The sequence below is a fragment of the Peromyscus maniculatus genome, chromosome 5, assembly GCF_049852395.1.
Source record: "Peromyscus maniculatus bairdii isolate BWxNUB_F1_BW_parent chromosome 5, HU_Pman_BW_mat_3.1, whole genome shotgun sequence".
In the NCBI taxonomy this organism is placed as follows: Eukaryota; Metazoa; Chordata; class Mammalia; order Rodentia; family Cricetidae; genus Peromyscus; species Peromyscus maniculatus.
The window spans coordinates 69,589,785-69,612,948 of NC_134856.1; the positions used below are offsets into that span (position 1 = coordinate 69,589,785).

Sequence of the window (23,164 nt, forward strand, 5' to 3'; positions counted from 1 at the left end):
CTATATTACATTTGTTTGATCTTTTTATATATTGAACCATCCTTGTGTCATTGTAATGAAACTAATTTGGTCATTTTTTTAAAATTAAGTTTTAGTATGAACTTTTCTTTCAACTGTCAGCTATGAGAGCTGATTTCTAAAGGTTCTAGGAAATCGTGCTTTTGTTTTTCGTTGATTGTACGATTTTTAAGAAAGACTTAATTATATTACATGTATTAGTGCTTACCTGACCGTGTGTATACCATGTGTGTGCCTGGTGCCCACAGATGTTTACTTTAGGTTGGATGTTTTACCTAATGATGAGAGTTGGTGGGATAATCAACTTCACTAGATGTTAATGAATTAGGGCTTTTGTGACCTTTTATGCCCACTAATGTTTGTTTTATGAAATTGTGAGCCCCCAGTATTTGGTGCATATAGACTTAACAGTTTGTATATCTTCCTGGTGAATTGTTTCACTTTTCACTTATTCATATATAATACAGCTTTTAAAAATCTTTTGTATAATTTTAGTTTGAAATGTACTTTTATCAACTATCAGAGCAATTATGCTAGCTTGTTTTGGTTTCCATTTGCTTGATAAGTCTATTCTTTGATGCTCTCTGAGTATTTTTTGCTAGTTAGGTGCATTTCTTGGCAGCAATCAAGAGCTGGATCTGTTTTTTTGTTTTGTTTTAAATTAAAAATTTTAATTTGTTTTACATACCAACTACAGTTTCCTCTCGTTCCTCTCCTCCTCTTCCCTCCCCCACCTCTTTTCTACCCCACCCCTCTCACCCCATCCACTCCTCAGAAAGGGTAAGGCCTCCCATGGGAGTCAACAAAGTATTGCATATCAAATTGAGGAAGGCCCCAACTCCTCCCTGTGCATCAAGGCTGAGTGAGCCATCTTATCACAGAGAATAGGTTTTTTAAAAAACCAGCTTGTGCACCAGGGACAGATCTTGGTCCTACCGCTAGGGACCCCACAAACAGACCTAGCTACACAACTGTTACCCATATGCAGAGGGCCTAGGTTGGTTCCATGTGAGCTTGGATCAGCTGTCTCTGTGGGTTTTCCCATCATGATCATGACACCCCCCCCCCCTGCTTATATAATCCCTCCTTCTTCTCTTCAACTCCTAGAGCTTGACTGTGGATCTCTGCATCTGCTTCCATCAGTTACTGGATGAAGGTTCTATGATGACAGTTAGGGTAGTCACCAATCTGATTACAGAAGGCCAGTTCAGTCACCCTCTCCACTATTGCTAGGAGTCTTAGCTGGGATCATCCTTGTGGATTCCTAGGAGTGGCCCTGGCACCAGGTATCTCCTTAACACCATAATGTCCCCCTATATCAAGATATCTCTCATTGCTCTCCCTCTCTATCCCTCCCCTACCTTGACCATCCCGATCCTATGTTCTCACCCCCCTCCCCTCCACCCTCTTTCTCACCCCTAGTTTACCCAGGAGATCTCATCTTTTACCCCTTCCCAGGGTGATCCATGCATCCCTCTTAGGGTCCTCCTTGTTACCTAGTTTCTTTAGGGCTGTAGATTATAGCCTGGTTATCCTTTGCTTTACATCTAATATCCACTTATGAGTAAGTACATACTGTGTTTGTCTTTCTGGGTCTGGGTTACCTCACTCAGGATGATTTTTTTTTCTCGTTCCATCCATTTGTCTGCAAATTTCATGATGTCATTGTTTTTTACTGCTGAATAATACTCCATTGTGAATATGTACCACATTTTCTTTATCCATTCTTTGGTTGAGGGGCATCTAGGTTGTTTCCAGGTTTTGGCTATTACAAATAATGCTGTTATGAACATAGATGAGCATGTGTCCTTGTGATATGATTGAGCATTCCTTGGGTATATGCCCAAGAGTGATATAGCTGGGTCTTGAGGTAGATTGATTCCAGGTTCTGGTTATTACGAGTAATGCTGCTATAAATATAGTTGAGCAAGTGTCCTTGTGGCATGATTGAGCATCCTTTGGGTTTATGCCCAAGAGTGCTGTTGCTGGGTCTTGAGGTAGATTGATTCCTAATTATCTGAGAAGCTGCCATACTGATTTCCAAAGCGGCTGTACAGGTTTGCACTCCCACCAGCAGTGGAGGAGTGTTCCCCTTACTTCACATCCTCTCCAACATAAGCTGTCATCAGTGTTTTTGATCTTAGCCTTTCTGACAGGTGTAAGATGCTATCTCAGAGTGGTTTTGATTTGCATTTCCCTGCTGACTAAGGATGTTGAGCAATTCCTTAATTGCCTTTTGTCTATTTGAGATTCTTCTGTTGAAAATTCTCTGTTTAGATCTGTAGCCCGTTTTTAATTGGATTATTGTTATTTTGATGTCTAGTTTCTTGAGTTCTTTACATACTTTGGAGATCAGTCCTCTGTCAGGGGCTGGTGAAGATCTTTTCCCATTCTGTAGGCTGCTGTTTTGTCTTGCTGACAAAAAGAAGCTTTTCAGTTTCATGAGGTCCCAGTTATTAATTGTTGATCTCAGTGTCTGTGCTACTGGTGTTATATTCAGGAAGTAGTCTCCTGTGTTCAAGGCTACTTCCCACTTTCTCTTCTATCAGGTTCAGTGTATCTGGATTTATGTTGAGGCCTTTGATCCATTTGGACTTGAGTTTTGTGCATGGCGACAGATAAGGATCTATTCACATTCTTCTACATATTGACATCCAGTTTTATGCTAGCACCATTTGTTGAAGATGCTTTCTTTTTTCCATTGTACAATTTTGGCTTCTTTTTCAAAAATCAGGTGTTCATAGGTGTGTGGATTTATGTCAGGGTCTTTGATTTGATTCTATTGATCCAAGTGTTTTTATACCAATACTAAGCTGTTTTTATTACTATAGCTCAATAGTAGAGCTTGAAGTTAGGGATGGTGATGGTAATAAAGGAATAAGTTCCTTTATTGTTCAGGATTATTTTAGCTATACTGAGGTGTTTTTTTTTTTTTGTTTTTGTTTTTGTTTTTGTTTTCCATATGAAGTTGAGTATTGTTCTTCCTAGGTCTGTGAAGAATTGTGTTGGGATTTTGATGGGGACTGCATTGAATCTGTAGATTGCTCTTGTAAGATTGCCATTTTTACTGTTTATCCTACCTATCCATGAGCATGGGAGATCTTTCCATTTTCTGATATCTTCTTCAGTTTCTTTCTTCAACGACTTAAAGTTCTTTTTAACTTGTTTGGTTACAGTTACCCCAAGATATTTTATATTATTTGTGGCTATTGTAAAGGGTGTTACTTCTCTGAATTCTTTCTCAGCCCCTTTATCATTTGTATATAGGAGGACTACTGATTTTTTTTTTTTTTGAGTTAATCTTATATCCTGCCACATTACTGAAGGTGTTTATCAGCTGTAGAAGTTCCCTGGTAGAATTTTTGGGGCCACTTATGCATACTATCATGTCATCTGTAAATAGCGAAAATTTGACTTCTTCCTTTCCAGTTTGTATCCCCTTGATTTCCTTTTGTTGTCTTATTGCTCTAGCTAGAACTTCGAGTACTATATTGAATAAATATGGAGAGAGTAGACAGCCTTGTCTTTTTCTTGATTTTAGTGGAATTACTTTGAGTTTCTCTCCATTTAGTTTGGTATTGGCTGTTGACTGTTGGCTTGCTGTATATTGTCTTTATTATGTTTAGGTATGTACCTTATATCCCTGATTTCTCGAAGACCTTTATCATGAATGGGTCTTGGATTTTGTCAAAGGCTCTTTCAGCATCATGTGTTTTTTTTTTTTTTTTTCTTTCAGTTTGTTTATATGGTGTATTACATTGACAGATTTTCATACGTTGAACCATCCCTGCATCTCTGGGATGAAGCCTACTTGATCATGATGGATGATTTTTTTGATGTGTTCTTAGATTCGATTTGCCAGTATTTTATTGAGCAATTTTGCATCAATGTTCATGAGGGAGACTGGTCTGTAATTCTCTTTCTTTGCGGCATCTTTGTGTGGTTTGGGTATCAGGGTAAATGTAGCCTCATAAAAAGAGTTTGGCAATGTTCCTTCTGTTTCTAGTGTGTGGAACAATTTGAGGAGTATTGGTATTAGCTCTTCTTTGAAATTCTGGTAAAATTCTGTGTTGAAACCATCTGGTACCGGGCTTTTTCTTTGGTTAAGAGACTTTTAATGACTACATCTATTTCCTTAGGGTTTTAGGTTTATTTAAATTGTTTATTTGGTCTTGATTTAATTTTGGTATGTGGTACCTATCCAGAAAATTGTCCATTTCTTTTCGATTTTCCATATTTTGTGGTGTGCAGGTTTTTGAAATATGACCTGATGATTCTCTGGATTTCCTCAGTGTCTGTTGTTATGTCCCCTTTTCATTTCTGATTTTGTTAATTTGGATATTCTCTCTCTGCCTATTGGTTAGTTTGGATAAGGTGGAGCAAGGGTCGCACGTTCTTGGGTGATTGGAGCAGGAACGAGTCGCAGAGAGGCATGGCTTGCAGTTTCATTCTGTCACCCCTGGACAGAACTGCAGGATGCCAGTGGCTGAATCAGGCGGCGTCTCAGCTCTGTTCTGTGTTGTGAGTGTATGTTACAGATTTCATTCCTTAGTAAATCTTGCCTGATCTAAGACTCCAGAGTTACACATCATCTTGTCATTTTTTGGTTTTGTTGTTGTTGTTGGTAGTGTGTGTGTGTTTCCCTTCTTTGGGATTTGCTGGTGTGAGATTATCTATTGCCTGCGTTTTCTTGGGTGCAACTAGCTTCCTTGGGTTGGAGTTTTCCTTCTATTACTTTCTGTAGGACTGGATTTGTGGATAGGTGTTGTTTAAATCTGGTTTTGTCATGGGATATTTTGTTTCTCTGTCTTTGGTGATTTGCTGGGTATGGTAGTTTGAGTTGGTATCCGTGGTCTCTTAGTGTCTGCAGAACATCTGTCCAGGACCTTCTGACTTTCAGAGTCTCTATTGAGAAGTCGGGTGTAACTGATAGATCTGCCTTTATATGTTACTTGGCCTTTTTCCCTTGCCTCTCTTAACATTCTTTTTTTATTCTGTTTGTTTAGTGTTTTGATTAGTATGTGGCGAGGGCACTTTTTGTTGTTGTTGGTTCAGTCTATTTGTTGTTCTGTAAGCTTCTTTTATCTTCATAGGCATGTCCTTCTTTAGGTCGGGAAAGTTTTCTTCTATGATTTTGTTGCTGTTTCCTTATGACCACCATTCCAATGTTGCCCACTACTTTCAGTCTCCACACATTCAGCACAAGAGTCATTGAGGGATCAGAGCTCTGCAGTATTCCTTGGAGATGTCTGCCACTATTTAACTTCAGTGATAACTTCTTGTCCATTATGTTTTTAAGCTTGGGAGGGTGGGCCTTGCTCATGGGACTCCTCAGCAGGTTTGGTAGGATCTCACACTCAAGCATAGACTCCAGGCTTGACTGGCTGGTATTTCACTTTATGCTTCCGTTCTTTTTTTTTTTTTTTTTGTAGGTTTGCTAATGAGAGAGAACTGAGGTTTTTCTGATGTGCTTGCTTTTGTAGGTGAACTAGTGGTTTTTCCCTTACAGCTTTTAATAGTTATTTGCCTTTTTCTTTCTTTCTTTTTTTTTTTTTTAAGTCTGTGTAATCCTAGTTGGCTTGGAACTCATAAAGAGCCATATGCCTCTGCTTCTCAAGACTTGGGTTTCAAGGCTCATGCCACTCTGCCTGGCCCTTGCTTTGTATTTCTGACACTTTACCTGTGATTTATCATAGACAGGTTGTTTGCTCATGTCTGTTTGGGGTTCTAGATGCAATTGTTTGGATATCTTTTTAAAAATTTTTGAACATATTCTCTCTCAGCTCTCTTCTTGCCTCCCTCCCTCCCTCCTTCCCTTCCTCCCTCCCTCCCTCCCTTCCTCCCCCTCCCTCCCTCCCTCCCTCCCTCCCTCCCTCTCTCCCTCCCTCCCTCCCTCCCTCCCTCCCTCCCTTCCTCCCTCCCTCCCTTCCTCCCCCTCCCTCCCTGCCTCCCTCCCTCCCTTTCTTTCTTGGTTATTAGTTTTGGTCTGTTGATTCTATCTTGAAGTTCTAGGATGTTTGGGTTATGCTTATTGAGTGTTTGTTTTCCTTTATTGCTGTTTAAATATATTATTTCCTAAATCTTTTCCTTTATCCTTGATTCTGTTCATTTTTCCCTGCTTGTTCCTGGCGAGACTCCATTATACTTTAATTTAATTCATTTAGTTTTTCATTTCCACCGTTTTTTCTTTCCCCTAAAAAATTTCCTTTGAATTTTTAAAAGCATGGTACTGACTTTCTTATCTGTGTTGATGATTTTCTCCTTCATTTGGTGACTCTTCTCCAGTGCTGTATTTCCTGTCTAGGTTCTGGATTAATTTCCTCATTCATCTGCTCATTTGTATATCTTCCTTTTTTTTTTTTTTTGGCCAAGAATGTGAGGTCTTCATCCATCCAGCATTTAACCCATTTCAGTTTTTGAGTTTACTGATTAAGTTATGTGTTTTATGACGAGTCATGTTGTTTTGCTTTTTTAATGTTCTTATTTTTGTGATCTGTGTCTTTGATTTGTATTTGAGATCTCTTTGTCAAAAGAGTCAAAGATCTCTTTACTGAGTGGCCTAGCCTAAAAATTACTTTGTAGATCAGGCTGGCCTTCAATTCACAGAGATCTGTCCACCTCCGTCTCTAGCGTGCTGAAATTAAAGAGCCACCTAGCTTTTGAGGGCTCAATATTGATTACCACTCAGTGAAGAGGAAAAGTATAGCAGCATTCACAACAAATGATGCAAGATAAAAAGTACATACACACAGTAATGATAATAAATTAGATGGAAGAGTAATTTTTAAAAAAGTTTGGAGCTATTCTGATGAGTCTTGGGATTACGGATAAATTTATAGATAACTGACTTTAAAACACTAGTCTTGTGATTCTGCAGTGTTTCTAAATTAATTTATTAACTTTAGCCACTTTTTATAGATTACTTAAGATGTTTAAACAATTATGCTATCAGTGTAAAACAAGTTTACATTTTCCTTTGAAATTGTCTTTTGTTTCTTTTTCTTGCTCTTTTAGTGGCTAGGAATACAAATATAATCTTCAATAGACTTGAATAGAAGTAGCCATTCACACTATTAAAAGCAAAGTCTTTTTGCATTAAAAGACAGAATCTAGGCTAGGAATTTTGTTGCATGGTAGAGCACTTGTCTAGAATGTGCAAGGACATTAGTTCTAGAATGAAAATTCAGAACTCTGGGGGTAGTAGTGGTGGTAGTATGGGTTTTCTACAATTAAAAAGGCAAAATAAACATTTGTTTACAAAACCAGGTAGACTTAAACTTGAATAAGGTAATTATTTTCAGCCATCCATTATATTGTAGAATTTCATCTGCCCGTTTCCTTAGCTTTCAATTTACAGACCACACGTACTTTTCCATCACAGGAGTGGAAGGACTCTGGGCTAACGTCTAGCTCTCCTTTCCTCTCATGTAAAAACCTGAATTTTATTTTCCAGTTTTCTTTATTATAGAATCATATAACTATGTACAGTCAATTAATAGTTAGTAGAAATGATTCTACTTATAAACCTATACATAAAAACCTTTTCATTCTGCTGCACTAAAGTACAATGCAATACAATGCAGACAAACAATAATGTCAGACTTCAGCAAAGACAGTATTTTCCAGAGCCTCCGTTTTAAGTTTTAAAGTCAGGGAAGAGTACAACAAGTGGTTGTTGAGTTCCGGGTGGTGAGCCTGAAGACACACATACAGGTGACATTTCATGGGCTCAACAGGTTATTTTTAGGAATACATATGTATGTATGTATACAAATACACATGTAGTAACAGCTGATTTTTAAAAAGGCTGTGAATCTGAAGTAGAGCAGGGAGAGGCATATAGGAGAAAGGCTTGGAGGGAGCAAAGGAAAAGAAGAAATATAATTAATATAATAATCTCAAAATTTTTTTTTTAAGTATTACAAGTGTTAGCAGTGATATAGAGAAAATAGAAACTTTGTAGATCACTGGCAACAATAAAAAATGATGTATCTCAAGAAGTTAAGTTTTGCCAGGTGATGCTGTTGTGCACGTCTTTAATCCCAGCACTCGGGAGACAGAGCTAGGTAGATATCTCTGAGTTCGAGGCCAGCCTGATCTACAGTGTGAGATCCAGGACAGGTATCAAAACTACAGAGAGAAACCCTGTCTTGAAATACCAAAAAAAAAAGAAATTAAGTTTTTGAGAGTAATTTTTATTTTATCAGTACAAATGTTTTGCTTGCATGTACACACACACACACACACACACACACACACACACGCGCCTGGTACCCAGACAGTTGTGAGCCACCATGTGTGGATGCTGGCCATCGAACTAAGTTCTTTTGCAAGAACAGCAAATACTCTTGACTGCTGAGCCATGTCTTCAGCTCCATCAAAGTAGCTAAATTTTAAACTTCATTTTCTTGGGGGCTGGGAATTTAGCTCAGTTAGTAGAGTGTTTCCCTAGCGTGCATAAAGGCCTGGCTGCTCTATCTTGAACCATTAAAAAAAAAATTACCAGCTAGGAGTGGTGGTACATACCTGTGGTGCTGGCATTCAACTCAAGAGTAAATCAAAAGTGTCAAATTCAAGGTTGTCCTTGGTTACACAGCGAGTTTGAAACCAACCTTGGTTGTATGAGATCTCACCCCTCACAACAGAAAAAAAAATTTTTTTTTTTTCATTTTCTCTGACTTGCAATATTTCAAGCATTCAAAAGCCATGTGTGGCTAGGTGGTGGTGGTGGTGTGTTGCTAGAGTTTTCCGCCTTGCCCACAGTCAGGACAAATCTTTGTCACCCGCCAGTCCCACAGCCGCTCAGACCCAACCAAGTAAACACAGAGACTTATATTGCTTACAAACTGTATGGCCGTGGCAGGCTTCTTGCTAACTGTGCTTATAGCTTAAATTAGTCCATTTCCATAAATCTGTACCTTGCCACGTGGCTGGTGGCTTACCGGCATCTTCACATGCTGCTGGTCATGGCGGCATCTGGCAGTCAGTCCTTCTGCCTTCCTGTTCTTTTATTTCTCCTCTCTGTTAGTCCTGCCTATCCTTCCTGCCTAGCCACAGCCTATCAGGTTTTATTTATTGATCAATCAGAACAACTTGACATACAGACCATCCCCCAGCACAGCCAAGTGCAGACCATCTCAGACACCTGCACTCAGGCCCATGGTCCTAATCATCCTCTATGCGGACCTGCTGGGTAATGCCACAAAGAACCCAAGAAGGGCTCCCACAGGACATACAGAACATCCCACAGCAGTGGTGCATGCCTTTAATCCCAGCACTTGGGAGGCAGGAGCAGGCAGATCTCTTGAGTTTGAAGCCAGCCTGGTCTACAGAGTTCTAGGACAGACAGGGCTGAATAGAGGGACCCTGTCCCAAAAAATCATAAAACAAAACAAGCAAAAAAAGCCATGTGTAGATGTAACACCTTGCTGGAGAATGCCTTTCAAGTCACCATTAGTTTCCACTCATAAAAACTATAAATTTGAACAGCAAATTTGCAGAAAATGACTGCTGCTAGTTATTTTGTTTGTAGCTTCCTTATAATCACCAACCAATCACCTTAGCATGCCCAAGGAGAGAACAGAACGGATCACAGACTATAGACAACTAAGAATGTATCCACAGAACTAAGATCAGCATTAATTGCAATAGGCTCCCTGTTAACTGACGGCACTGGGATTGACTTCTGATAGGAAGCCCATTTGTCTTCCCTGTCTTATACAATGGATGAAGGCCCCTTAAAGGGAATCAAACATACACAGCTTTAAAAGAAAAGTTGATTGTTTAAAATAGCTGCACTTAAAATAAGCAACACAGTGAATGCACTTAAAATAAACCATACAGGAAATTCCTTAGATAACTGAACTCTGTGATCATCTCAACCATCACCAATTTTCTTCTTCCTCCTTCCTTATCCACCTGCAGAAATCAAACTTACTAAATTAGAATCTGCTAGCTGGAGTAGAAACTTTTAATAGTAAATCTGCTTCCTTTTCTGTCCTTTCATGGCTTCTTCAAAGGAAAAGAAAAAAAAAACACCCTATTTTCACTGCATGAAATAAAAAAGGACTCGTTGTAAGCAACCTCACTCTTCTGCATCCTTTGTCTCCCTCCTTCCTCCTTTCCGTTGGGTACCAACCCCCATCCATACCCTTACTCCACCTGCCTTTCCTCTTTCTCACTCTTCACCTGAGGGTGAAATCTTTCTCCCTTTTAGTTTGTCAGTACCTGAACATCCTTGTCATGACTGTTCATCAGAAAGTTAACACAAACCAGAAGTACACAACCATAATCAAGCATTTGGGAGGTAGGAAGATGACCAGATTTGAGGACAGCCTGGGCAACACTGGAGAACCTGTCTCACAAAAGAAAAAGGAAAAAAAAAAATAATGGAGGCATGGGATGGGAATAGGACTTGTGGCATAGTCTGTTCTTTAAATGGAAAGCTTACATAGGACGGTCAACTACAGCTACACTTAACCTGTCTTCATCTTTAACTGTATTCTCAAACACTTTGAAACCTTTGTAGTCAATTTATATCTTCCTGGCATTTCTATTAGACGGATAACACAGCTCTGACATTTTAAGTTTTATCATAGTTACAACCCAAAAAATCCCTTTATCATCAGTATCACAATGCATTTATACTTTAAAAGTCTTAGGACACAATCTAGGGAAACCCTATTTTAGAAAGAGCAAGTACATTTAAAAATTACAAATAGGTTCAAGGCCAGCCTGGGATACAATAGCAAATTCCAAGCCAGCATCAGCTACAAAGTGAGAGCTCCCATGAAACAAAACAAAACAAAACAAAACAAAACAAAACAAAACAAAACACCCCAACAAAACAAAATTTACTGTTAAGACAAGACAGACCCTAATAAAGAGGACTATAAGCAAGGCAGCAGAGCCCACCTCTACCAGTGTGCACTCACAACACCGCCACCTGGCGGTCAGCAGCCTAGCTGCTGTCAAAGTTGCACAGGTCACCCACTAGCCAGGTCTCCTACTCCCTTGCCCAGGGAAACAGTGCCCCCATCATGTGACCTAAGTAATGCACATCCATTCCTCTTCTTCAGTTACACAGCACAGATAACATTCGAGCCCCTAATTCCCTTAGGAAGTCTTCCATGTGAGCCAGGGAGGGCAGGTTCAGGCGCCTGCGGACAGCTAAACCTTTTGCCTGGAAGGACAACCTATCGTCATGCCCCTCAAACTTTTTTAAATACCTGACTTAGTCCATATTTATGTATTGTTCATATAAAAGATCTCATTTTAGCCCAAGATACTGGCTTTCCTTACACTTAGTCATTTGCTGTCAACTAATTCATTTCCCAAACAATTTTAGTTCTTCTTAAAAAGAATGATTGCAAAACACTCCACATACTGGACAGACAACACATATCACAGCTGCTTAAAAATCTATGTGTTCTTCACTTCTAGGTATTTGCCCAGAAGAAAAGCAAGGACAAGTGCAAACAATATACATATCACCTCAATTTATGACAGCAAAAGAAAAACTAGAACCAATGACAGGTGACAAAGAATTCATTTTGACTACCATGTAGTCAAAATGTATGTAGTTATTTCCAACAAGGAAAGTGTGCTAAAGTCAAGATTTAAAGCAGGAAGCAGTCCAGTGTGATTTCTAGAGAAGGTATTTATTTTATAATTTCACTTGACCTTTATAGTAATAGTTGAGGAAGCAGTGAAGATCCAGGGAGGATGGAAATGAGAAAGTAATAACCAGTCAACTTGAGAAGCTAGAGCACCCAGCTGCAGAAACCAGACTGCAAAGGCAAAGCCAATGCTTCCGGAAGTTGTGCCACTCTAGATTTGCCAACCACACCTGGAGATTGTCACATGAGTGGGGCTACTGTCACAATCAGGAACAGAGAGAGAGAGAGGTCAAGCTGGAGCCCACTAGTTCCTCCATGCCTCTTACTGCATCTAACCAGGGACACCTGCAGATGGTAGACAGCGTTGCTTATACAAACTCCTCTTTTGGCTAGTTCTAACCCAGTGTGTTTGGCAGCCATACAAAGGAGAAGATTATGGAGCACATAGTCTGAGCTTGAGTAAACAAAACAGTAAAAACCACCACAGTACAGTCTGTCAGTATGGTATATGAGCACATCTCTCTTTTAGACGTACAGAACTCATGAGTAAAGACAATAGAGGAAACATGCTTCAGTCCATCATGCCACAGCTATCTCTCTTACATGACCAAAACTAATTATTGGTTACTCTCCTCATTGCTGTAACAAGTACCTGGCAAAAAAGCAATTGCAGAAATGTTTGTTTTGGTTCAGTCTGAGAGTCCAGTTCCTCATGATGGCAGGAGCAGGAGCTGAGCTGGCTGCTTAGCTCACTCTCTTTATTATTCAATCCAGGACTCCACTTCAGGGGACACTTTTCCTTTGTTTTCTTCGGATCTACCCTGTCTGCCTTTTGCTTTCTATTTTTCTATGCAGACTTTATCTTATTAAGATTTTGTTTCATGTTCTAGTCCTCTTCTATTTAAGCTTATTCTTGTTACTGAGAAATCGCTGATTATATTCATTCATTCATTCATTCATTCATTCATTCATTCATTCATTCAGGCTCTTCTAGGGTCTGAATTGTGGGCCTTGTGAGCTCAACAAACACATAACTTACCACAGGGTTATAACTCCAGCCTTCCCCATCCCCCTAATCTGCTATTTTCTCTTCTTCATAACAGATATTTCTATCCCTCTTTTTTCCTTTGATTAAACCTTGCTTGCTTCTATTTTCCCCTCTCCCTGCCACCTATCCTTTATCTCAACCATTTACTATAGCCACATCAATGTTACACTAAATGGTTTTTAACTTATTAATACACTCTGTTTTGCGACCATTGGTGATACACTGGTTTCCTGTGTCGTTTGTTGTGACTCATGTTATACTTTCCCTCTTCTCTGAGTAGTAATCAATACTGAGCCCTCAAAAGCTAGGTGGCCCTTTAGTTTCAGCATAAGTGTGCATAGTGTGACGGTGCCAGTGCCACAGCATGCATGGGGAGATCAGAAGACATCTTTGGAGCTGTTTTTCTCCTTCATCTTTAAGATGTTTCAGGGAATCAAACTCAGGTAACCAGGCTTGTACAGCAAACACTTTTACCCATTGAGTTATCTTGCCAAACTGATTTGGGCGTTTTTTTTTTTTTTTTTTTTTTTTAAATTAAATTAATTTATTTATTTTAGATCCCAACCACAGTTTCTCCTCCCTCCTCTCCTACTCCACCCCACCTCTACTCCTCTGTTTCTGTTCAGAAAGGGGCAGGCCTCTCGTGGATAGCAACAAAATCAAGTTGCAGTAGGATTGAGAACTTTTCCTTAGCTCTCATCCCCCCCCCCTTCATTACTCCCCCAGTTTGCTCACGTAGATCTCATCCATTTCTCCATCGCTGGGCGATCCCTGTCTTTCCTAGGGTCCTCCTTACTAGTTAGCCTCCCTGGAGCTCTGGGTTGCAGTCTGGTTATCTTTTGCTTTACATCTAGTATCCACTTATGAGTGAGTACATACCATGTTTGTCCTTCTGAGTCTGGGTTACCTCACTCAGGATGATATTTTCTAGTTCCATCTTTTTGCCTGCAAACTTCATGATGTCATTGTTTTTCTCTGCTGAGTAGTACTCCATTGTATATATGTACCGCATTTTCTTTATCCATTCTTCAGCTGGAACAGGAACAGAGTGGGAGAACAAGGAAAGAGATACCATGATAATTGAAGGCACCATGGGAATAGGGAGAAGCAGAGTGCTAGGGAGGTTCCCAGGAATCCACAAGGATGACTCCACCATAGACTACTGGCAATGGTCAAGAGGGTGCATGAGCTGACCTATTCTGGTGATCAGAGGGTTGAATATCCTGTCATTATAGAACCCTCATCCAGTGGTTCTATGAAAGCAGATGCAGAGATCCATGGCTGGGTCCCAGGCAGAGCTCCAGGAGTCCAATCGACAAGAGAGAGGAGGGATTCTAGGAGCAAGAGATATCAAGACCATGATTGGAAAAAGTACAGAGACAACTAGCCAAACTAGTGGAAACACATGAACTGTGGACCAATAGCCGAGGAGCCTCCATGGTACTGGACTAGGCCCCCTGGATAGTTGAGACAGTTGTTTAGCTTGAACTGTTTAGGGGACCCCAGGCAGTGGGATCAGAAACCATCCCTAGTTCATGAGCCGGCTTTTTGGAACCTAGTGACTATGGTGAGACACTTGGCACAGCCTTGGTGCAGGGAGGAGAGGCTTGGACCTGCCTCAACTGAATGTATCAGGCTCTGCCGACTCCCTGTGGGAGACCTTGTTTTGGAATAGGTGGGAATAGGGGGTGGGGGGAAGAGGGAGTACAGGGGAATCTGTGGTTGATATGTAAAATGAATAGAAAATCTCTTTAAAAAAAGAAAAAACAAAAACAAAAAATAAAACCAAAAACAAACAAACAAACAAACAAACAAACCAAAACCAAACAAACCCAAAAAACCTTTCCTTGCATTAAGGCTGAGCAAGGCAATCCAGTATGAGGAATAGGTTCTCAAGAACTAGCTGTAGCATTAAGGACAGCCCTACTCCCATTATTAGGAGTCCCACAAATCGACCAAGCTACACAACTGTCATATATATGTATGTAGAGGGCTTAAGTTGGTCCCATGAAGGCTCCCTGGTTGTTGGTTCAGACTCTGAGTTCCTATGAGCTAAGTTAGTTGATTCTGTGGGTTTTCTTGTAATGTCCTTTGACCCCTTTGGCTCCTACAATCCTTCCTTCGTATCTTCAGCAGGATTCCCCAAGGTCATCCTAATGTTTGGCCGTGGATCTCTGTATCTGTTTCCATCGGTTACTGGATGAAAGTTCTTGAATGACAATTGGGGTAGTTACCAGTCTGATCACAGATGGCCAGTTTAGGCCACATATTCACTATTGCTAGGCATCTTAGCTGGGGTCATACTTGTAAATTTGTGGGAGTTTCCCTGGCATCAGATTTCTACCTAACCCTGAAAAGGTGCCCCCCCCCTTTCCAGTCATCTCTTTCAGTACTCGTCCCCTCCAACCATCCTCCACCTGATCCCTCAAGTTCCCATCCCCACCACCCCCAGTCCACCCAGGAGATAACCTCTTATTTCCCCTTCCCTGGGAGAGCCATGTGTCCCCTCTTAAGCCTTCCTTGTTACCCAGCTTCTCGGGGTCTGTGGATTGTATGATTATCCTTTACAGCCATTTTCCACTTATAAGTGAGTACATACCATGTTTGTCTTTCTGGGTCTGGGTTACCTCACTCAGGATGATTTTTTTTTCTAGTTCCATCCATTTGCCTGTAAATTTCATGATGTCATTGTTTTTAACAGCTGAGTAATACTCCATTTTGTATATGTACCACATTTTCTTTATCTATTCTTCGGTTGAGGGGCATCTAGGTTGTTTCCAGGTTCTGGCTATTACAACTAAAGCTGCTGTGAACATAGTTGAGCAAGTGTCCTTGTGGTATGATTGAGTGTTCCTTGGGTATATGCTGGCTCTTGGTTTAGGCAGATTTCCAATTTTCTGAGAAACCGTCATACTGATTTCCAAAGTGGCTGTACAAGTTTGCACTCCCACCAGCAGTGGAGGAGTGTTCTCCTTGCTCCACATCCTCTCCAGCATAAGCTGTCAATTGTATTTTTGATCTTAGCCATTCTGACAGGTGTTAATATAGTATCTCAGACTCATTTTGATTTGCATTTCCCTGATAGCTAAGAATGTTGAACAATTCTTTATGTGTATTTCAGCCATTTGAGATTCTTCTGTTGAGAATTCTCTGTTTAGATCTGTACCCCTTTTTTAAAACTGGATTATTTGGGCTTTTTTTGATGTCTAGTTTCTTGAGTTCTTTATATATTTTGGAGATCAGCCCTCTGTTGGATGTGGGGTTGGTGAAGATCTTTTCCCATTCTATAGGCTGCAGTTTTGTCCTATTGACAGGATCCTTTGCCTTACAGAAGCTTTCCAGTTTCACAGGGTCCCATTTATTAATTGTTGATCTTAGTGTTTGTGCTTCTGGTGTTTTGTTCAGGAAGTTGTCTCCTGTGTCTGTGTTTAAGGCTGTTCTCCACTTTCTTTTCTGTTGGTTCCTTGTAACTGGATTTATGTTGAGGTCTTTGATATCCTCTTGGACTTGAGTTTTGTGTGTGGCAATAGATAATGGATCTATTTGCATTTTTCTACATGTGGACATTGTTTATGCTACCACCATTTGTTGAAGGTGCTTTCTTTTTTCCATTATATATTTTTGGCTTCTTTGTCAAAAAATCAAATATCCATATGTGTGTGGATTTATGTCTGGGTCTTCGATTTGATTCCATTGATCAATGTGTCTGCTTTTGTGCTAATACTAAGCTATTTTTATTACTATAGCTCTGTAGTAGAGCTTGAAACCAGGGATGGTAATACCACCAGCAGTTCTTTTTATTGTACAGGATTGTTTTAGTTATCCTGGGTTTTTTGTTTTTTCATATAAAGGTGAATATTTTTCTCTTAAGGTCTGTAAAGAACTCCCTCCCCGCACCCCCCCCCCCCAAAGTCAGCATGCCATTTGTCTAGTTAGATATTGCCAATTTGGGCTCTTTAAATGGGGAAAAATGACTGTATTTGTATAGAATGTGTGTTGAATGAATGTTAACTAAGAATTGGTTATTTTTGTTCTTATTTCAGGCTACAGACAAGAGAAAAGCTCTAGAAGAGACCAAAGCATATACAACCCAATCTCTAGCTAGTGTTGCTTATCAAATAAATGCATTGGCCAACAATGTACTCCAGTTGCTGGATATCCAAGCCTCTCAGCTTCGGAGGATGGAGTCTTCCATCAACCATATCTCACAGGTACCAGCTTGCAAAGTCTTTCAGGTTCATGTTTAGTCAAATGGCAGCATGTATCTTAAGTATAGTCATACATTGCTTAATTATAAGTGTACATACCTGCTAAGAAATGTGTCACTAGGAGATTTTGTTGTGGTGTCAACATTGTAGAGAGCACCTACATCAATCTTCATGGTATATAAGTCTACCCACTGTTCCCTATGGATGGGTGATGTCAAGAGTGGGAAATGCAAGGTTCATAAGGCAGTTGGAGGTGTAGAAAGAAGCTTTTAAAATAATTTTAAAAAAAAGTATTAGGCTGGAGAGATGGCTCACCAATTAAGACCACCGGCTGCTCTTCCAAAGAACCTGGGTTCAATTCCCAACACCCACTTGGCAGCTCAAAACTATAATTCCAGTTCCAGAGGATCTGATACCATCACAACAGACATACATGCAAGCAAAACACCAGTACACATTAGATACAAACTGATATCATTTAAAAAGGTTTACTCTGAAAAAAAGAAAAAAAGTAGTAGTAATGTTCTTGAATACAGCGGTAACAAGTGTTATAAATATATAGACCAGTAGGAAGTTACTATCATTATCAGCTGTTACACAACATGAAAGTGTGACTGGCAGTACACACAGTTCTACCTGTTCACACAGTTACTACCGTGAGACACACGAGTAGTTCATTGCTCTTAGACACTGATATAAAAATCTCAATAGACCTCAGGTGTATATGCAATCTCAGACAAATGGAATGTAATGATGGTATAGATATCCTTACCTATATTTTACTGATTGATTGTGGGCATGATCACTTTTAGTTTTGTTTTGAGTTTAGTAAGCCTACTGTTTTGTTAAGTTTGAAATGGTCTCATTGTAGCCCTGGTGGTTCTTGAACTGAGATCCAGCTGTCTTAGCCTCTTGGGGGTGGGGGAGTTATTTTTTATGTACGTGAGTGTTTCGCCTACAATATGTCTGTTCCACATTAGTGCCTGGTGCCCACAGAAGCTAAAAGAGGGCATGGATTTCCTAAGGTTGGAGTTACAGATGATTATGAACTGTCATGTGCATCATCCTGATATCAAACCTGGGTCCTCTGTGAGGTGAACCAGTGCTCTTAATGGCTGAGCCGCCCTCCTGTCCGCAGCGTTAGCCTTTGGATGCGGGGTTCCTAGGTGTGCTCCACTGCGTGTCCTTTACTTTTATTCTTTCGTTCTTCTTTTACACTTGGAAAACAACACAAAACTGAACACTTAAGGTGTTTTGTTGTTTGGATTGGGGATGGGACCTAGGGCTTTTGTGTATTCTAGTCATGTATTCTACTACTGATCTGCACATCATTTCCTTATTTTGAGGTAGCCTTATGGTAAGCTGCCCAGGCTGGCCTTAAACCTTTTATCATCCCTCCTTAGCCTCCTGAGTAGCTGGGATTACAGTTATATCCCACCATGCCTGTCTATTGACTTTTGTTGAGGTAAACTAAATTACATTTAATTAAAGCTTATAATAGTATCTTGCCACTTTTCACATATTCCCAAGAGATCATCAACATAAAGAAAGGAAAATGTGCTTTTGTAAGCCCTTCCCTCCTCCCCATCCCCTTCCCATTTTCAGGTTTTCTGTCATTATAGAATAGTTCAGATTTTCTAGAATTTTGTGTGAATGCATTCACGCACCTATCCCATCCCCCATTCATTTTGTTCGGCCTTTTTCACATAGCATACTTACCTTGAGATTTACCCATATTGTTCCCATATAAAAGAATGTCTGCTTTTATTGTTGAGCGATTTCTATTGTTATCTGTTTGTATATCTGTTGTTGGAAATATAGGTTGTTTTCATATTTGCCAATCACATATTAAACTTCTATGAACATTTATATATAGATCTTTCCATAGTCAAATGCTTTCCAGTTTTTAAAAATTACATTTTTATTCACTTCTGTGTGTTTGGTACATTTGGTGCCTCAGCATATTATGTTTGGAGGTCAGAGGCCAATTAGCAGAGGTGGTTCTCTCCCTTCCAACATAGGAGTCCTGGAGTGTATTCAGGCTCTCAGGCTTGGGCAAGTGCCTTCAGGTTCTTATCATTCTCACTGGTCCTGCTTTTGTTTCTGTAGGGCAGCTATCTGTGTGGAATGAATAATTTACATGGTAGATGTCTGTTTATAAGAAATTGTCAGGTTGTTTTTTTAAGTGTTTACTGTCTAGTCTGTTGAGAGATCTTATAAGGAACAAGATCATAGATTTGGTTATTTTTTTATGCATCTGTGGACAGGAACAAGGTTATTTGTTTTAATCTCTTAATAAAAATGAATTATATTGCTTTTGTATGGGTTTTGGATTTACATTATTTTAAATGTTAAGCATTCTCTGCTGTCCTAGGATTAAATTCCAATAAATTGCCAATTTTATACATTGTTAGATTTAATTTGATAGAATTTTAAGGAAATTACTTTTATGGCCTTGAGAATTATTGGTTATGTTTTTGTAGTATCTTTGACTTTGGTGTCGTTACTGTAATTCTGGTTTTATATGAGCAGCTTTCCATTTGAACCTAGACTTTTCACGTGGAAGTTTTGTGTGTGTGTGTGTGTGTGTGTGTGTGTGCGCGCGCGAGCATGTGTTTGTGTGTTTAAAATACTGATTAACTTTGTCCGTTGACGGTTTCATACATGTTTCTGGTGTGTTCTGCTTACTCTCGCTTCCCATCCTCTCATCTCCCTCCCACTCATGCCAGGCTGCCCTGGGCCGGCCCCACAGGTCTCTTTCCCACATTCATACTTTTTTGTTTGGTGGTCCTTTGTTTTTAAAAGAACCATCATTAGACTTCATTTCACAAATCCCTCCCCAAATTGGGTACTATGTGAAGGTAGCAAAACGCCAGTCAGTCTTACTTGAGGGATTATAAGAAAAGTCCAAACTCTGTTCCACTTGTTTCTATCCCTAGTCTTGCTCTCCAGAGTGCTTAAATATGATACTTACAACATGCCAGGGTTTTTTACACATGTCAAAAAGTGTGAGTTAATTTATCCTCACAACAGCCTTATTACAAAGCCTGGTGTGATGGTACACACCTTTAATAATCCCAGCATTCAGGAGGCAGAGACAGGCAGCTCTCTGAGTTCCAGGATATCCAAGGCTTCATTGTAAGACCCTGTCTCAAAACACAAATAATCAAGCAAGAAAACAAACAAATAGCACCCAACCTCATTACAGATGCAGATGCAGAGGCTAGGTAATTTATTCAGGTTATACACTATTAAAAATGGCGTGTTAACCAAACAAATTTGGTCTTAGAATCTGTTATTACTTGTTTACTATCCTTATTTTTCCTAGACTTTTGTTTCTTTGGTGGGGCAGTGCTCGAGTTCAAACCTAAGGCCTTACATATGGCAGACAAGCCGCCGTCCTGAGCTCCCTACAGCCCTCCTTTAAACTTCTAGGTCTCATCTGTTCTACCATGTCATTGAGGTAGAGAGCTGCAGACTCTGGGTCTAGGGATTTTCTTTTTTACAGACAGGACTAAGGTTGGTCTAGAATTCAAGATTCTCCTCGCATCCCCAGGGATTGCAAACACACTCCATAATTTCTGGATAGTTCTAAATGTTTTGTTTTTAATTTGTCTTTTCTTCTTTCAGACAACTTTTTGAATATTTTATTTAGTGGCCTGTTGCATGCATGTGCATAGAAAGAAAGCTCGTACAGGGCCTGCTTAACTCTGTCCATCTTCTAAGAGGAAGGGATCTTTTTGTCTGGAGATGAGGTCACTACATTTCTGGATATACTTTTTTATTTCTTCTGCTGTGTTATCTTTTCTAACCATTTTCTAAATATTTCTAAATTCTTATTCATCTTTTTAGGAGCGTTTCCTCAGTTTTAGTTTCTGGTTATATCTATTACACTTTTTTTTTTCCTTTTTAAGTTTCAGTAGTTAAAAGAATTATGTTATTTTATTGATTAGTTTTTATTCTTCATGAAAGTCTTTGTTTTTTTAAAATTTTTATTCCTTTATTCTTTGTTAAATTTTTTTGTGGTTCACTTTTCTGTTTTGTTTCAGGTCCCCCTTTCCTTATAAAATCTGGTAATCATTTTTCTCAATATTTAAGAATTTGAGACTAAAATACTTAAGAGCTTTGTTGTTATTGTGTTAATATTCTTGTTTTTATTTTTTTAAATAATATTTAAACGTGTGTGTGTGTGTGTGTGTGTGTGTGTGTGTGTGTGTGTGTGTTTCTGCCTGCACTGGTGTCTGTCTGTGTCCATGCACATGCCTTGGCACTTGTGTGATCAGAGGAACTTACTGGAATTGGTTCTTACCTTTTATGCTGTGGGTTCCAAGAATTGAACTCAGGTTGTCAGGCTTGGTGGCAAAGCCTACTCACTCAGCCATCTGGCCATCTAAATCTAGCCTTTCATTTAAAAAACAAAACAAAACAAAACCTCTGTACATGTACATATTATATGTTGGTCATATTCCCTAACTAGCTTCCTCTCCTCTTTCTCCCAATCACCCTCTCCCATTGGTCAGTTTTCCTAGATGGCCTTATTTCTGTTTACTTATGTATTATGATTGTGGCAGGGTGGCATGGCATGGTGTGCCTGTGGAGGTAGAGGACAACTTTGGAGTTAGTTTCCCCTTCCATCTTTACATGGTGTCTTGGTTAGGAGTACTGTTGCTGTGATGAAACACCGTGACCAAAAGCAAGCTAGGAAGAAAGGATTTATTTGGCTTACACTTCTACATCATAGCCCATCATTGAAGGAAGTCAGGACAGGAACTCAAACAGGGAAGGAACCTGGAGGCAGGAGTTGATGCAGATGCTGTGCATGGATGCTGGCTTGCTACTCAAGACTTCCTCAGCCTGCTTTCTTTTAGAACCCAGGACCACCAGCCCAGGGGTGGCCTCACCAACGGTGGTTTGGGCCCTCCCTCACCATCACTAATTAAGAAAATGCCCTATAGCTTGTCTGTAGCCATTTTCTTAATTGAAGTACCCTTTTCTCTGATGACTATAGCTTATAACAAGTTGAAATAAAACTGGCCAGCACACATGGGTTCCACTTAGGATTTCAGGTGGTCAGGCCTGCCTAGCAAGCAGCCTTCCTTCCCTAGCAGGCCATCTCACCCTCCCTCACTTCTGCTTTCAAGTCTTGTAACTCAGCTTGGCCTGGGACTTGGGATCTTCCTGCCTTGGCTCCCAAGTTTTGCTATTATAGGCATGGGCCACCATGCCTAGTTATTTTATAATAATTCTGACTCAAGTGTTTCCATGGAGTCTGATTTTGCAGTTCATATTTTCTTAAGAAATCTATTTTGTAGTGTGTATATATAGGTCATTCTGAATCAAGTTAATTTCAGTTGATTGGGACCTTGTTTCAGGCGTATTGAACAGAGCTCTGTAACAGAATTTTGGGCATAGGGCCATTTCCAGAGTCTGGCCCAAATGAGCAGGAACAGACAAAGATCGTCTTTTTCTTTGCTGAAGGCTTTCTCTGTGTAGCTTGTCTCAGGACTCTTACTTTTTTTTTTTTTTTTTTTTAAACGATCTCCATTTGCTATTCAGGGCAGAAGGATTTAGATTTTCATTTCTTAGTTGTTTTCAGCAAATATATATTGTGGCCTTATTTATATGTAAAAGTCTTGGCTTGAAACCCACAATGCTCTCTCTGGAGTGGCAGTTGTGAGGTCCAGGAGGCCTCCTGATAAATACATTGTAGAAAATAAGGTCATATCAAGTAGTATTGCTGTGACACATCTCCCTCCTGCCTGCATTTCTGTGTTTTGATCATTGGAACAAACTTTTTTTCCTGAAAGATTTATAAAAGAAACCTATCTGTACCTCCTACCCACCAAAGTGACAAGGACAGGAAGGAGAACACACTTAAAACAATGTATTTCTTTGTGGTAATTTTACATAACCAAGTGGTTTTTTATTTTTTTAAAGATTTATTTTTTATTTTATTATTTATTTATTTATTTATTTATTTATTTATTTATTTATTTATTTATTTATTTTGGTTTTTCGAGACAGGGTTTCTCTGTGTAGCTTTGCGCCTTTCCTGGAACTCACTTGGTAGCCCAGGTTGGCCTCGAACTCACAGAGATCCGCCTGCCTCTGCCTCCCGAGTGCTGGGATTAAAGGCGTGCGCCACCGCCACCCGGCAAGATTTATTTTTTAAATTATGTGTATTTGTGTGTGGGTATGTGCAGATGTGTGCAGGTTCCCTCACAGCCAGAGGAGGGTGTCTAGTCACCTGGAGCTGGAGTTGGAGGCAGCGG

The 23,164-nt window shown here is 39.8% G+C and overlaps 1 protein-coding gene across 12 annotated transcripts in view; it reads left to right on the forward strand.

Annotated features, from left to right (window-relative positions):
• Abi1 (abl interactor 1) overlaps positions 1–23,164 on the forward strand; it is a 91,879-nt gene that overhangs the window by 25,484 nt on the left and 43,231 nt on the right. For all 12 annotated transcript variants that reach the window (XM_042278000.2, XM_042277996.2, XM_042277994.2 and 9 more), the window contains exon 2: positions 16,728–16,895. In XM_042278000.2, coding sequence (XP_042133934.1) covers positions 16,728–16,895 — 168 coding nt within the window. The remainder of the gene's footprint in view (positions 1–16,727; positions 16,896–23,164) is intronic.